The sequence below is a fragment of the Phyllopteryx taeniolatus genome, chromosome 22 (assembly GCF_024500385.1).
Source record: "Phyllopteryx taeniolatus isolate TA_2022b chromosome 22, UOR_Ptae_1.2, whole genome shotgun sequence".
In the NCBI taxonomy this organism is placed as follows: Eukaryota; Metazoa; Chordata; class Actinopteri; order Syngnathiformes; family Syngnathidae; genus Phyllopteryx; species Phyllopteryx taeniolatus.
In genome coordinates, this window is record NC_084523.1 from 4,485,626 (window position 1) to 4,502,241 (window position 16,616).

Here is a 16,616-nt window from a genome sequence, read left to right on the forward strand (position 1 = left end):
TTCCTGTAGGTACTGGAATTATAACAAGATCTAAGTTTGAAGACTTTGGAACTTTAACAGTTGGTCATAAAAATGATCCATCGTGCAATATCGCAGACATTGATAGAGCTGAGTGTCCTTCCTGTTCTGGCCATTACAGTAGAGGAACGTGCGTCTTCAGATGTTCACTCACCAGCTCTACGCCTTGTGGGAACGGGCTGTCCTCCCAGTCTTTCTCAGGAAACCGCTGGAGAATGCGACCTTGACCCTCACCTTCGCCTTCCACTACAGGGGAAAGAAGAGGAAGCGATACAGAGGTCAGTCCTTGTTCAGACGATCGTTTGTTTTTGATATATCAACCCATTCGTTTTCAAAGCCTCAAATGTTGAAATCAAATGGTTTTCAAAAATAAACTGTATATCAATGAAACAAATATGACTTACCTAGAGACAACACTGAAATTTTAAGTTTTTATTCAAGAGGTGACTAAGGGAAGCAAGAAAATGAGACACTGCAGGAAAATGGAATGGTGTACAATTCCATAGCATCCAACACTAAGGCACAGTAATAGCCTAAACGAACGGAACTGTTAAAATGATGCGGTGATGACAAATCTGTTTGACCAGTTTTTCCTTTGGGATCAAGAAGTATTGGTTTACACCACCCATTAGGCATTGACTCGATGCTGGAAATTGTTGTGCAAATAGAAACATGTCAATAATGAGTGCCGTGGAACAGCTGCATCAGACAATGGATTTAAATGGATTTCTGACACAACCAGACCAGCTATTCCCTTGTGTATACAGAATAGATATATACAGAGGTTCATTTCTACCACGATTTCGCCCCACCGCCGAGGCGACGTGGGGTGGGGAGGAGAAAAAAATAATAATCCAGAGGAACCGTGGTGCACCGCGCTGCTGTGGCCTGCGCTCAAGGCGGGACACATCAGCACGACAAATGCAATTTGATAGACAGCTGAAAGTTCCGTGGGGCTGGGCTTTCAGAGCCTTCAGAGACACACCCACAGCTTCTGAAAATTGAAAGAACATCTCACTTCTTGACCATTTGAAGCCTGATTGCAAATACTTGGCGATGACATTTTTTTATTCATTCTAATTTGGGAGACTTGATAACAATACTCTTCTCTGTGGTGTGTCAATTTTTTTGGTCACTTTAATGGGCCTTTAAACTCTTAAGTCAAAGCACTACTGTATATCATATGGTATAGTATCAATATGTAAAATTGGCATTTGCGGCTGCTGATTAATGAGGCCCCGCTGGGGTCCGGCTCATGGAAGCGACACAATGGCACAAAACCGGCCAACTTATGTAACCGCCACAAGCCAGTCTTTCAGCTTAGTTCTATCGGAAACCCGGCATGCGTCTAAATACAGTAGCGGCATTTATCTGTGTGGAGTATCGACTTCATCCTTCCCAATACAACGCACAGAAAAGCGTATAACAGACGATCCAATGTTCGGATAAATTATGATGTTTGAAAAACAACGGAGCCAGTGGGCCTGCTGGAGCGACAACAAACAATACACAAAGTAGGCCAGCCACTAAACCACACAACGCAATCCTCAAGTCATCCCCTCTCCCAAGTGAACTATTATTAAGTGAATACTCAAGGGACGGTTGCACCGGGACCATTATCAGAAACAATGACAGTCAAAGCACAAGCTTTACTTAACAATGAAATGTCACAAAAGGGACACCGAATCATCAACACAAAGTCACCCCAAAAGACCCTCTCCACTCTGTCTGAGCTGTATTGAGGATATTTTACATTTGAGGATATATCTGAATCATCGATCCGACTGATCATTTATTTTATTTGCAGTCACTATCTTCAGAAATGTTATAGGGAGGAAACAATGAGTTTCCCTCGATTTAGACTCCACAAGCGCTGAGGTTCCCTTTTCTCTCGTGTTATAAAATTGAAACAATAGCAGGGACCAACCAAATATAAAATTGAAACAATAGCAGGGACCAACCAAATATAAAATTGAAACAATAGCAGGGTCCAACGAAATATTACGGGTCTCGTCTCTCAGCTGAATCATTGTCTCACAATGTAAACACTGAAAACTGCGTCATTTCCCCACATATTCCAATTTAGTCGACGCCACATACAGAAAAAAGTGCAGGGTTGAATTTTGATTGCCCTCCGTTGGTTGCTTTTGGCAGGTCAGTCTATCAATTTAGACTGACAAGCCCACACAACTGCGACCCACGGTTTGCACATCCTGGATGTTCAGAATGGCGCTGCTCCAATTAAATTCTGTAAACTATGATGGCGGTAATATGCATTTCAAAACTGTCAACAGTCAAACTAAATCAACAAGATCACTGTCAGGTCGTGGTTTGGTGAAAATCCAAGTTTTCACACCCCATGAAATCTCATTTTGCCAACAATCTATATTTAGAACTCATCATGAAAGAGGGGCTACAGTGTTTCAATAAACAGCACATAATTCACGAAAGGGAAAACAAAATAAAACTCAAAACACTGCTAGTAAACGGCAGCCACGGTGTTTCCCATTAATAGCCCAGACACAGTGGCAGCTCGCCAGCAAACCATTGAGCTGTCATAGCAGAAAACTAGAGGCTAACAGTCCGCAATGGGCTCTACGCACACAGCAATTTTGCGTTCGTTGATAAGTGGCATGTGAACTTCCGGTCGGGATGTACACGCACAGAGACAAAAATGGCAGGATCGTCAAAGTTCAGTAGCTGATACATTAGCTCTTGAATTGCCATAGTTGTCCAAGTAACGACAGAGCGATCAAAAGGATCAATACCTGATTTAATGAGCCATTCGCAGTGTCACTGTACATGTCTTTGTGTATTTAGACTTGCATAATCTTTGAGCCAAGCATACGCTACTAGCAGGATCAACCATGCGGCCTCCGGGGCCAGGAGGAAACGGCACTTGAGAAGCTTGGTACTTGCTGCTGCCGCTTCAACCGCATTCGCATGTGCACAGTTAGTAGTTCGTTCTTCCAGTTGATCATGGATGCGAATAGCCGCAGCCCTTAACTGAGAGGAAGATCTCCGCGGAAGGAGACATCCGATAGCCGAGGAGATGCACGGATGTTCGTGGCAGACGGCGACCGTGGCAGAAAGTTGTCCAAGCCACCACAGCGTATCAGACGACAAGAGCTAGCCGGCGAGCAAGCTGGCAGGAAAGAAACGAGGTAGCTGGATCAGGCAGCGTGGATTCATGCATTTTACCGAACCAAGACGGGGGAAAAAAAAACCTTGGTTCTAACTTTGGCCGCCGTACAGAGAGGGATCCTGGTCAAAATCAGCCATTTCATACTAAAAAGAAATACTTTTTGGGATGGAGAAGCGGCAGTCAAAACACACCAGCGTACTCTCTTTATGATTCAATAGATAGATTTAAAATAATCAAATTGAACTTTTTATGAGTTGAACTATGACATCTCTTTATTTCAGAATGGTACAAGGAATAACAATTCGATTATGATTCAGAACTCATTCGTTATTGTCAACACGAACAATGAATCGGGATTTAAAAGGGCGAGCCCGAGCCCGAGTGGAAACCAACCAAAGGTTTTGGAGAAGTCCCACAAATACTTGGAGGTAGCACTGACATCATGTGTTACGTCTGCAAACGCTGCAAGGTTTTACAACTTCCACTGGTTTCTTTGGGAAAAATGGAGCTCAAGTTATAAGGTTCCATTCAACTTATTTCCTCAAATGACTTGAGTCTTGACCAGACTGCTAAATTAAGGCCACAATTACACATACATACATAATTTTTAAAGACAAACGTCAGAAAATGCAGGTAGACTATGACTAATTAAGCAACCAGACTATACAAAAAAATGCAATAACACTTGAAATAACGTGTTATGTGGTATTACGGTACATAATGATCAACTGTCACATCAATACCTATGATAGAATCATTTCATAATCCAATTTATTGCTGTTATCGAAACAAAATTCATATTAAGCAGATTAGCACTCAGTTTATTGGTGGGACTCGCCACAACTGTACCAGTTTCTCACGCAACCCGTTTGGTTAAATTGATTGGCCGCCACTGGTCTAGACACTGAAGCACACTCTCATTTTCATGAATTGAAAAGTGTGTTTCTGCTCTTTTGTCTGTGGAAGACCGGAGTTTTCCCAGCGTGGAGACACAAGGCACAATCACGGTATTCAGTTCAGCTATCAGTGGGCATGTTTAGGAAGTGCCTTTCCTCGACGGCTGAAGTCTTTGGAATCACCAAGATCAAGCAAAATTTATCATCATCATGCAACCGGGTGGTGAGGCAACCCAATAGAATAACTGTCTGGGGAAGTGGATAGACAGCTGGACTGTGTGTATATCAGAGCCCACATGACTCCACACGCAGATGACTAATAGCAGACAAACTCTGACACAGGATGGGGACTGGTCGTGTGATCGCTGAGCAATAGTCGTTAGTTGAAAGGATTGTGTAGCTCATTCTGTGGAATGTGTGTGACTTGACTGTGTCTGAACCCAGACCGCAACTTCTGGTTTCGAGGGCTTCAAAACCACAGTGACGCGACAATAGGCAGTTTCCATGGCGACTCTTTTGAGGATTGCATGTTGAATGTGTGCAGGGATCCGAACGTGTGTACAAAATGAGGTGGAAAGCCTAACTGAAAGCAAATGTGCACTGCTTGGATGCAATCGTGCAGTCTAAAGAAGAACAATATGGCTTCAGCTCTGGGAAGCTGAGCTACATCCATGCAAAAGCAACTCCAACGAGCAGCCTTGTGCTGCCAAATACGACACTGGAATCGAAAGAGGAGTTCTGAACACCCTACACTTCCATCCTATTTCCCCATGGTCGATCAAAGACAATTAGTGAAATGCTTACAATAAACATAAAAATTAGAGATGCTCCAATCCCGACACCAGTATCAGCGCCAACACTGCTTCACAAGCAGTTCCAACAAGAACTGAGTTTTGAGCATCTTTTGGAACTATATTTGGTTCAAATTAAACACATTTTCATCACAATTGGAAGACATAATGGCTTTGTTAATTATCATCACTAAATATCAGGCAAAAGAAAAAGTGGGAGGCTGCCAGTGCATCCCAAATAAATTTATACAAATAAAGAATTCTTCCATGATCCATACAACATCCCTCCCTCAACAAACAGCCATTATTTTGTTAAATAATTCCATTTTGAAAGCTTAATAAAAACACTTGGTTGCTTTGAGGTTGTCATAATTCATGCAGAAGTGATGTTAAGGGATCCTGGTTGACTGAAATCAACACCCTCACGCCACTCGATTAAGATCTTTTGCCAATGTGTGATGATGGCAAGCAGTGCTGCTACAGTGGTAAACCTCACTCCTTGACCCCTTCAGATATGCATGAAGAAATGACTGAAAACCCTAGAAGCACAGTGAGGCTCACATTTAGAAACCAAACGGATGGCAGCAGGAAAAAAATTAATAAAAACTCCATCTCACAATATTGCCAACCAGGAGACAATGTAAAACAGTCTCTTTGTGCAAAAGCACTTCAGCACATCCTTCCTAACAAATGGGCCCCTCCCCCTCTACCGGATCGACCAAAACAAAAATGAAATGGTCTTTCAGGAGAGGAAAGACTAAACGCAGAAACAGCAGGACTGGACTGCAAGGGTTACTTGCATACTTTCACACCAGAGTTCATTCAAGGATTTGTGAATTTGGAATTTGATTAAAACAGACATCAGAGCGTGCGCTACCAGGGACTGATTATTCATAACATGAGTGTGGCTTTCTGAGAGCGTCCTTCCCTTCTAATGGAGGATGTTTCTAAGTGTTCAGTGATGGGTAGCAGGGAATGATTTAGCTAAGCGGTTATTCAAATTGAACAACTGGAATTGTTGTCTTAATTCAACCCGCTCCTTGAGAAAAAAAAACATGTAGTAAGAGCTTTGAAAAACACAGCCGCATAAAAAAATGTAAAAAAAATCTCAAAACACTGGGAATGACCCTTAATATTCATTCTGATAGTATGACATATTACAGTGCCAAATAGTTTTAATAATGCAGCTCTGCAGAGGACACCAACCAGACTTACATCACATTGTGATCACATTTCCCTGACTTCAAATCATCCAAAGGGGACTGTATATCTGAATAACTTAAAAATAAAAATCTATGGAGCTGTTTAGGGGGAAGGGGAATAATCTTCAGCTAGTTCTATTGTAAATAAAGTACAACAACATCTAACTAGAACCTATGAGTAAATTCTGATCCGTTTGATCAGAACTTAATCCATGAGATTAGAAATCCGCCCAGTGTGGGGGGGGACTGGCAGACAGATTTGATGTAGAGGCCATTTAAAATTTCCAATCTATAATCTTCCGTCAGATAAGTAAATAAATCCCATGACTAACCATGTGAACTGTAGTCATGAGACTAAAAACAGTAAGACTGAGTCAGGCTCATTGTAGTAGAAAACCTACCAGCTAAAAAATCCCTTACAAAATTTGAGAAAAAGTATCTTTGATCAAATAAGATCAAGGTTTTGACTCAAAACTTAACCGTAGTTGGTTCGGAGGTACTTACAAAGCCGTACGTCTGTGTGCAATGGGAATGCTTCGACCATAATTTGGAGGAAAATGTCACTGTTCAAGACCTCCGAAGCACTATATAGAATGCATGGGTTGCCTCACAAATCTGCTAAAATTTTTCAACAGGCATTTCGGTTTTACTGCATGCCTCTACGCTGACTCCCCAGTGCATCACAGCACTGGGTGGATTCAATGAATAGGAGGGGCTGTCTTTTTTAACCAAGACCATAAGGTTGGCCAGAACATACCCTGACAACCCCACTCGCTATATTCAAATCAAAAACCGCCTTGGACGCGCCACATTCATCCCTTGGGGACCCGAACGACCCTTGAGCGCCAAAAGACTTAACCAGCGCACTACTGACTCAGCCTTTGTCTAAAGAGGAGTTAAAGAAATTCTTTAGATTCCAGGGAAGCCATCAACACCAGAGGGGGGGCATCCCCAACAACACCCCTTGGGCATAAAATTACACCCTATGTTTAGAGTATTTTTATGCTCCTCACATTTACGGAGCACAAAACATCTTCAGTGCTAAGAAGCCATATCTAATGGGCAAAATGCATTCATTTAGAAAAGCATATTATGTATGACAAGAGAGACAGATGTAGTGCTATATCAGCACCAATTTTAGCCTTCTGTAGAGCACTCAAAAAAGCCAGTTTTAAATAAAATGGAAAAAATGACTACGCAGAACTATGGAAATTGAAGGATTCGACTTGAAATCTGACTGAAAATATAAGGTAAAATAGTCCGGAAATCCCTCCAAAAATCAATCGCTCCAATCAGAATTTTTTCAAGTGCTTGTTGGCAGTGTTTTTTATGAGCATGTAGAGTCTTACAAGGGTAATGGGGAAAACATAATCTGAAACTGAACATTAGTGGCAAAACTGTATATCAACCAAGTACATTTTACACCATGTTGTTTACTTGTACAGTTAAATTCGATTAACTATGCCAAAATGTTACTCAAAACATACACGATTGTCAAGATTTACAATGACTTTTAATTGGTGAAACCCCTGGAATCTGGAAAATGTTTTCAATAGCTAAACAAATCAAAGACTGAAAGCCTCCTTGGATTGCCCTAATGTTTTAGGTCCAAGGGTCCACTGAATTTAACAAGTTTTGCATTGACTGTGTTAGTTCAGTGATTCTCAAAAGTGTTGTTCATGTACCACTAGTGGCCACAGTCACTAGAGGTTTAGTACAACCTAGAAATAGTTGGGCTGGTGCTTTAAGAAGAATTCCCCTCACTCCGGGGGGGGGGGGTCACATCATGTTTTCTTAGCCACACACCCTCACATGCTCCAACACAACCTTTGCTTATAATTAGCACAATATGTGCAGGCAACAGAGGCTGTCTCCAGGCCGCGGGTGCATGTGTGAAGACGACGTGGGAGGAAATGCATGTACGTCGCCTAGCCCCCGGAAACAAACGCAGCAGCCCCCTCTCCTCCGCATCTGCGTTGTAGGAATGAGCGCAAGCGTTGGGGCCCGAGGGCCTTCATTTACCTCATGAAAAACAAGCTTTGAACATAGAAGACGGGTTGATGTAATGGACAGAGATAACTGAGGTTTCCCACATCCGACAATGACGTGCCACGAGGCAAATTTTTCACAATACCATTTTTTTTTGTGCTTTTTTTTTTTTTTTGTTAATTAAGAGAATTACATGGTGTGTATTTTACCCAACCACATAAATTTGCCTTACGAGTCAAGTCCACCAGCTAAATGCTAAAACAAAATGGGAGACGCTATAGACAGGTGAACGTGACTAGCATCGATACTGCAGTACTATTGAACCTTCAAACAACTTAGAACACAAACAGTAGCAACACATGCACACAGACAATATAAAAATACTCCCAGGCAGATATTCTTTATCCGATACGGAAACACGACTAATATTACTGCAACTTAGATGCGACGGTATTCTTCTGTGTTTCATAATCAAATCTGCGTGGAGTATGTCGGTATGCATTATATTGCCGCCGTGGTAACCAAAGCACACACATTAAATACACGATGCCCATTGAATGAATGCATGAAATCACGATGCACAAACTGTTTAATTCTTTACATTCTATTTAATCATGTTATTAAAGTATGTTTTTATAAAATACAATGCTGTATAATGCTATTTTTTTATTTTTGTGGCCCCGGTAAGATTTAATGGCATTTCCATTTATTTTAATGGGGAAATATTTGAGATACGAGTGTTTCGAGTTACAAATGTGGTCCCGGAACGAATTAAACTTGTAAGTAAAGGTATCTATTTACTAATAAAGATTTACTGATCTAGCTTATTCTTTATTCTTCATTTTGTTTTCCTTTGCCTTTTGTGCATCTGCCTCATTGTCTTGTTTTACATCTGTTTTTTTCCTGTTTTTTTTCTTTTAAATCACAAAACAGGCTTAGAACTATCTGCACAGAGAGAGAGGTTTTTGCGAAGCAAGGTGCGGGGGGAAAAAAAAACAGCAGTTTATCAGAAATATCGAGCCCTTACTGGTCAGTATGCGCCGAGCACTCATCGCAAACCCACAGTCCAAAGTGGGGTTAACGTTACCACAGTAACCGACCAAACACAAAGCCATTCGAGTAGCCGACGGGTGAGCAGCCAACGCACACAAGCATCGAGTGTACCACAGTCCCTCTTGTCCCCCCCATGAAAGGCAGATTGTGGGGGTTATTTCAGGAGGGCCTGAAAGGCTGCAGCCCTGCTCTGGAGGCACTGGAGGAAGTGGCTGCCCACAGGCAGGCACTGTTGGCAGCACAAGAAGCTTCTTTTTACACACAGATCCCGTACAATTGCAGCATCTAAGCTCCAGATGAAACGGTATTAAAATTTAATAGCACGATTAAAGTGGCCAAAATTTTCACAGTTATCGGTATTGTCACAACATTGCTAAAATAAGTAAAAACACAAATACAATAACGTCAACAGGAAGACTAACAGGTGAATAAAGGAGAACAAATAAACACAAAATGGAGCATAACTGGCCGTTAACTTTGAGAGACGGTAAATGCAGTATTAACGATAACTATCGCAAGAATGTAAACAGGAAAAAGACTAAAAAGTGAATTATGCAGCACAAACAAAACACAAAATGGAGCACAACTGGCTGCTAACTTGGAGAGACGCGAAATACAGCATAAACGATAATCACAATAAAAAAAAAAAAGGTTAAAGTGATGGTTTGAAACGTTATCACCATTTATCATTAACCATTTCATCCCGAATCAGGGCCGTAACAGAAGACTCAGTCAGGTGGGAAAAGTTAAGAGTTAGTCATTAACAACTACTTTCAACACAACAGGATGGGAGAAGTGTGTGTTACTGGACACCTGCTCCCTATATTCTGCCTCTTATACTACTTGCGAAGGTGGCTAATCGCAGAGTAAATTTCACCCCAAAATGAAAAAAAACCAATAAACATAGAAAAAATAATTATGGTTTTTCATAGTCAGCGTTTGCCTCATCTTGCTAAGACGGCGAGATGTGTTTCCCCTGAGAATTCGCCCCATGCTGATCTTTTTGCTTGTTATTTCACGCTGTTGCGAGCATGACCTAAATTAGTCACTGTGCTGCAAGTTCACTGTAATCTATCAATAATACAACAAAGGCCCAAATCTGCATCCAAATTCTACTGCTTTACTGTGTGTCAGGGGAAAAGCAAAAAGGTCACCTAAAAAAGACGGTGAGTCGAGACACCGTATCAAAAACAACAGAGCGGTAACGCCAACATCCCTGAAATCAAATTCATCAAAATGGAGGAAAAATGTTAAGGGTTTGAGTACATTCCATTATTGTCAAGGTTAATTTAACATTACAGCATCTTTCAAATTGAACATGACTTGTGATATATTACATAATTCATACAGTCCCCCTCTTACCACTTGAACATTGTCGTGCATGTATTTTTTTTTTCTTTTTCACGGTTCACAGACTGGGCGGATGCATTCAACCAGACAATATTCAGCTTTTGGAGGTTGTATTAGTCGTGGGATGCAGTCTGTGTAAAAGTGTATTCAGGGTATCTGTGTGAAATCTCAATTCAATTCATTCAAGAGTGCAACATAATGTGCGTAATTGAATAGTCTAGATCAGGGGTGGCCAAAGTTTTGTGTTCACAGGCCACATCTCAATTTAAAAATGGACATACAATGGACACAAAACGTTTACACACTCCTGTTCAAATGAGACCAAGGTAGAACATTTCAAAACATTTTTCATCATTAATGTGACCAATAACCTGTACAACTAAACTCAAAAAAATATATATTTTCAAGAGGGGAAGTAGAAAATCAACTGAGATAATGTGGTTAGACAAATGTGCAAACCCTCTTAAAACTGTGTTCAGTTTCCCCAGTTGAGTTGTACAGGTTAACGGTCACCTTCATGGTCAATTTATCTTGGTCTCATTTGTTTACCTCACATTAACATGACATTTGAATAGGGGTGTGTCGGCTTTTTATATGCACAGAATCATTCATTCATCGATGTCTTTATGTCTCCAAAGTGTTCTGTAAATTGACTGTCTGTTGTACTAGAGCGGCTCCAACTACCGGAGACAAATTCCTTGTGTGTTTTGGACATACTTGGCAAATAAAGATGATTCTGATTCTGATGATTGGAAAAAAATATTGAAAATGTGTATGCAAAAGACATATGGGAAATTTAATGTGAAATTAATAATTCAGAAATTTTTGAGTATTATTTCCTAATTATAATGACTTAACCCTTTTAAATAAACATTTTTACATGTATTTCTTTTGCTAAGTCCTTTTATTACATCATTTACAGAAAACCATTGATAAATTAAAAATGAACAAAAAGTGAATGTAAAAAAAAAATTGTTTGAAAATCCGCTAAACTAATGTAACGAATATTATAGGACTGGTGACAAGATTGAATTACTGTGGCACATGTGGCACACAGACCATACTTCGCCAAAACCTGTTCAAGAAGGTATTTAATGCACTGTATGTAGATCTGTGTATGGTAGCTTTGTGCATACATATATTTCTAGTGAACGTACATTCGAAAAAAAGTCTCCAAGGTTCGCTCCCCATTTCCTGTTTGGGTTTCGGCCCGCACGCGCGATTGGCTGCCGGCTCGGCGGCCTCCGCTGTCAAAACACAATGACACGTTATGCAGTTTCTCGAGAGACCCCTTTGCTATGAGAACCACACCCCGGCAGCGACGGGACACCGGCCTCCACGCAGGCACCATCTTGGCTCAAAATGAGATCTACCTATAAGATTTTGGCAGAGCGAGAGTCGGTCACGTCAGTGGCTGTGACGTAAGCCTACCTTTCACTGCCCAGGCCTGCAAAACATTCCTTTTGCCGAGTGACACACACGATCACACACACACACAGACACAAGCAGGATGCATGAAATATTTAGACTCCAAAGGAAACACGGAATTCCTGGTATTCTTATGATCGAGGACCAGTTCATTCTAGGTTTGTTGCTATTTTCACACATATAGGAAATGAGAGAAAATCAATTCAAGTACGAAAACAAACGTTCATTTGTTTACAAATGCATTTTCTTATCGTATGAAACAGTTGACTCAATGTGCATTGGTTCCATTAATAGTACATATTATTCATTATTACAACACGGCCTGGACCTCATATATTTAATATTCTTTTATTACATTATACTGTATGGACTTATTTTAATAAAATAATACTGTATTTATTCATCATTCTTTAACATGTATTTTACTAAATTTAAAATAATTTTACATCAATATATAAGCAGTACGGTCTCTCATTAAATGAAGGGTACATTTTAATTACCATGTTGCCTCATGTAGTGGCCTGGGGGGGTTAGTTACTCAACTGCAGAAAGTACCAGGTGTCTTACTCGTGGTAAGGCTTTCAAGACAATTCTTTTGGTTTGTTGATGGTCACACTTTGCAGAAAGGGTAGTAATTGGAGCACCAACAGTTTCCTGAGATGAGAGGAATTAAAAAAATATTTGTGGTGCGGCGTTTCTTTATTCAAGTGGGTGTCACGCATAAATTATTTGAGGAAATACAGTATTGCTATGTGAGATATTACAAGAACATCCAAATTATGTGTTTGTTAAATTAATGATCCATTGATGTCATTCAACTGGATACTGATATATTTACTTTGTCTTTAAAGTTATGATGAAAACGTCAGCTTTACAGATGCCACATCTGGCAATGTGTGGCATAGTTCGGAGAAAATACAAATTACTACTTTCCTATGAGCCATTTTATTCCACTTTTTGACTCAATGACTTTCATTTTTCATATACTCATATTGCAAACGACACTGTCTTCAGTTTTGATCAGCTGTTAACTTCGACCACTGTCAATAGTGATCTGGACTTTTCACTGCGGCATCTTGAGGTGTTTACCACCTCGCTTTCTCCGCCGTCAACCCCACAAGTAGGCTCAACTCCCGGTCTCGTCCACTGAAATCAATCGTCGGTCATCATGGCACTGAACGTGTTTGGCTTTCCAAGACTCGGGCTGTGGTGATTCATTAAAATCTCTCAGCATGTTTGGCTTCCAGATGATTTTAAAGGGCCTGCTTCACTGTTGGGAGTTGCAACTCCGGCTCCGTTCAACAGGAAGGGGAGTTTCTGCAGTGTTCGCATTGTCCACGTAATGACATCCTGCATCGAAGCAGACTTCACTGCTAAAAATTCAAGATTCTAAAAAAGTACCTTCAGGCTTGCAAAAAACAAAAAACTGCGCCGTGAAGATAGACGGGCAGCTTTTAGCACAGAGCTTGCAATTTGCCAACTGTGAATAAATCATAGGCGGACTGGAGTGTACCACGTTGCAAGCTGTATGCTTCCAGTGGATAGGCGGGCTGAATATTTCATGATTAAACGAGTCATTATGCTGCACGGATCTAGGCCAGGGCTCAGGGTGAAGTGGGGGGGTGAAGTGGGGGGGTTGTCAGATAACGGTCCAAACAAGGTCCCCAACAACGTAAAGGAGAAGGGGGGCAACTGAGGGGGCCAAATCCATCTGGGTTAATCCACATAAAACACACAACAATCAGCCACGGAGCCAAGGGAATAACATCGATTTGCAGTTTGCACAAATCTGAGGAGCTTTGGGCGTTTCTAGGGGGACCGGGTGCATGGAGCCCCGCCACCAAAACACTGACGGTTCAATTAAAACTGAATGCAATACGTTGCATTAACGCAAGTCATTAAATCTGTTTTGGGTCGCAGCCGAACCATCAGCCAGTCCCCGGCTACCATTAGCTCCTACTTTAAGTTTACTGTCAACACTGGGAGACAGCTTGACGTTAGATCTGTATTAATGGCTAACAACTAGGGGTTAAGAGAGGAATTTTAAACGTGCCACTGCCAAAAATGCCGAAGAGAAACTGTTAGGTTGGCGAGGAACTAAGCACACTAATCCCGTGGACCCAGTGAGTCCTCGGTGTAAAGTCGACGCGAGAAGCCGGCCGACAGAAACCGGAGTCGGCGAGCCGTGATTGGCGCCCCGGCCCATCCCCGCCTACTGTTGCCCCGAAGCTAATAATAGGCCGCTGATGCTAGGCGGCTAACAGCAGCACCCACCTCGCTTGTCGAGGTCGTAACCGACCACCACAAAGTAGTCGGCGAGCCTGGCCATGGCGGGCGTTCACGGCGACGGGCCTCTCGCGCTTATTCCTCTTCTCTGGGCGCCGTCAATGGTCCATTTACGTCCTGCCGGCGACGGACACATCGCAGGCAACGGTAGCATCCTTCCAGCTGTACCCCGCCGCCATACTGTCAGTCTGCCTTCCCTGACAGCCGAAAGCAGCGAGTCTGCGCACTCTAGACTTCCAGGGAGGGGCCGCTTTCGTTATGAACCTTCATAATTCATTTAGGAAACATATTAATTAAAAAAAAAAAAAACTAAAGAAAACGGTTCCCATGTGTTTTAATATTCTAAAACTCTCTGGCACGCTTCCACTGAAATATCCCAAGGATCAAGAATTACAGATCCTTTCACACCCTGTTTTGTCCTGCTGAAATGAGTCTGGTTTGACAGGGCGGCCCTGTCTCATGCAAGTTAGCCAATGAGTCACCATGTACGACTGCTGGGCCAATGGCGAGTACGTGGATTGGATTTTCTCTCACGGAGGCAGCACTTCATCAACAAGCCGCCGATTTCCAATTGTCAATTAATAAGCGCAGATGTGGCTGGGCACGCAGAAAAGAAAAAAAAAAGCTGAACTTATTTAAGCAAGCTTATTAATAATTCATTTTCTTAAATTTTCTCAAGCTGTCAAAACTTGGGATATCGGACTTGGTCCTGATGCTAGGTGGCTACATGCTAGCTTTGCAAACCTATTTTTCAGATTTTTTTTTTAAGGGAGACAATATGCGATTTAAATTTTTTTTTTTTTACATATTAAAAACAGTTCCTATGTGTTCCTATGTGTGTAACATGTCTGCGGCATGCTTTTATCAAAACATTCCAAGGATCTTGCTGAAATTAGCCCGTTTTGAGATGGCGGCCCTGTCTCAAGTGAGCCATATTCTCAAGCTGGAGCAATTCCTTTACTGTGTTACACAAATAACGATCCCATCGTAACTGACGACCCCCCCCCCATAAAAAACTTCACTCACTTCAACCATAATTACTTGGCACATTAATGCCACACGATGGCGCCAAAGGTGCTGCTTACCTTTTGGCTTTTACATTTTGTTTCGGAGAACAAAACACAAGCATTTACCTATAAAAAATCTCAATTATGCAAAGTCAGGTAGGAGAGGAACCCTTGACCTAATGGTCGTGTCACTGTAGATAGGCGGATAACGTTTCAATGGAACGAGAGGAAGTCCTGATGGTCCACATCCGCATGGCGTGTCCTTGGCTGTCAGCGCCGCCGCACGCTCAAGAGAATTCCAACACTTCCTGCGCTATCACCTGTGACCCAAAGTCCTTATCACCCTCTAGTTAAAAAAAGGCCCACGCATGACATGTTCCTTTCTTTATTTGTTTTCCTTACACTCCATGACAAGTTTCTCACACAAGTCGCCTGAGAGTTGACCGAAAACGACGCTGTCGGGAGATTGCTATTTTCACAAAGTCACGGGGAGGTCAGGCTCGGGTTGTGATATTTGCACTTTATCTCAACCTTGAGCTGCTGCACTCGAGTAATTGCCAGAGGCAGAGAAAGGGTGAGAAAGATGAGAGCAACACAAACGCCCCCAGGACGACTATGCTGTACAGTACACAGAGTAATTACGTCGTCTTCCCTATATACAAACTTACGTTCCTCATGTACCCACATGTTGTAATGATGCCTAAAAATATTTGGGAACATTGCCCTTACATCAACAGCAACTGAAAATGATGTTGGATAAGATGTTCAATTGGGTTTAGATCATGGTTTTGTGTCTTTGTGGTCCTCCATGAATTTTTCCCACAAACGTGGATGCAAACAATCATCCTAAATGTCTTGGTATTGGGATTATTCAAATTCAAGGGATTGATTAAATATAATCAATGAATAGCTTTTAACGTGACTTCCATTTATACTTCAGCAAGAACCAGCCTCTCCTATACCTAAATGAAGCTTCCGATACTGTTTTAAAGTAAAAAACACAAACAAAACAAAAATAATTGAAAGTAATTTTTGAATGTAACTTATTTATTTTGTGTTTTATTATTACTTTTCAAATTGAGTTTAGTTTCGTAGTATTTTACATTTTGCCCCTTTTAGAGTGAGTTTTTTTTCAAATATCCTAAATATATTTTAAAAGGCGCCATTCAAGGGACCCAAGGACACATATATATTGTAATTTTAAAAGCTAATGAAAGAATAAAAAATGCAATACATTTTAAAAAAATGTAAACTTAAAATGTATCACTTCAAAAAAGGCAATATGTATAAGCGTGATCTGCCAAAGGTAACGCACTCAGTATCAATTGAAATGGTTAGAAATGGAGTTTATAATGAGATATATGAGATTTTCTTTTCAGTTCTGAGACTTTTTTAATAATTGGTCGAATTGACCCAGGGGTATTATTGCTGTTTAATAAAAAAACTAAGGC

The 16,616-nt window shown here is 41.2% G+C and overlaps 1 protein-coding gene across 3 annotated transcripts in view; it reads right to left on the reverse strand.

The window, feature by feature from the left end:
* sbf1 (SET binding factor 1) overlaps nt 1-14,391 on the reverse strand; it is a 45,378-nt gene extending 30,987 nt beyond the window's left edge. For 2 of the 3 annotated variants that reach the window (XM_061762347.1, XM_061762346.1), the window contains exons 1-3: nt 12,373-12,400; nt 11,602-11,691; nt 173-264 (exon numbers count right to left, since the gene is read on the reverse strand). In XM_061762347.1, coding sequence (XP_061618331.1) covers nt 173-264; nt 11,602-11,691; nt 12,373-12,385 — 195 coding nt within the window. In that variant the 5' untranslated portion in view covers nt 12,386-12,400. Of the gene's footprint in view, nt 1-172; nt 265-11,601; nt 11,692-12,372; nt 12,401-14,146 lie in introns of those variants that run through there. The other variant, XM_061762345.1, reaches the window with a different exon arrangement.
* Between the last annotated feature and the right edge of the window lie 2,225 nt (nt 14,392-16,616).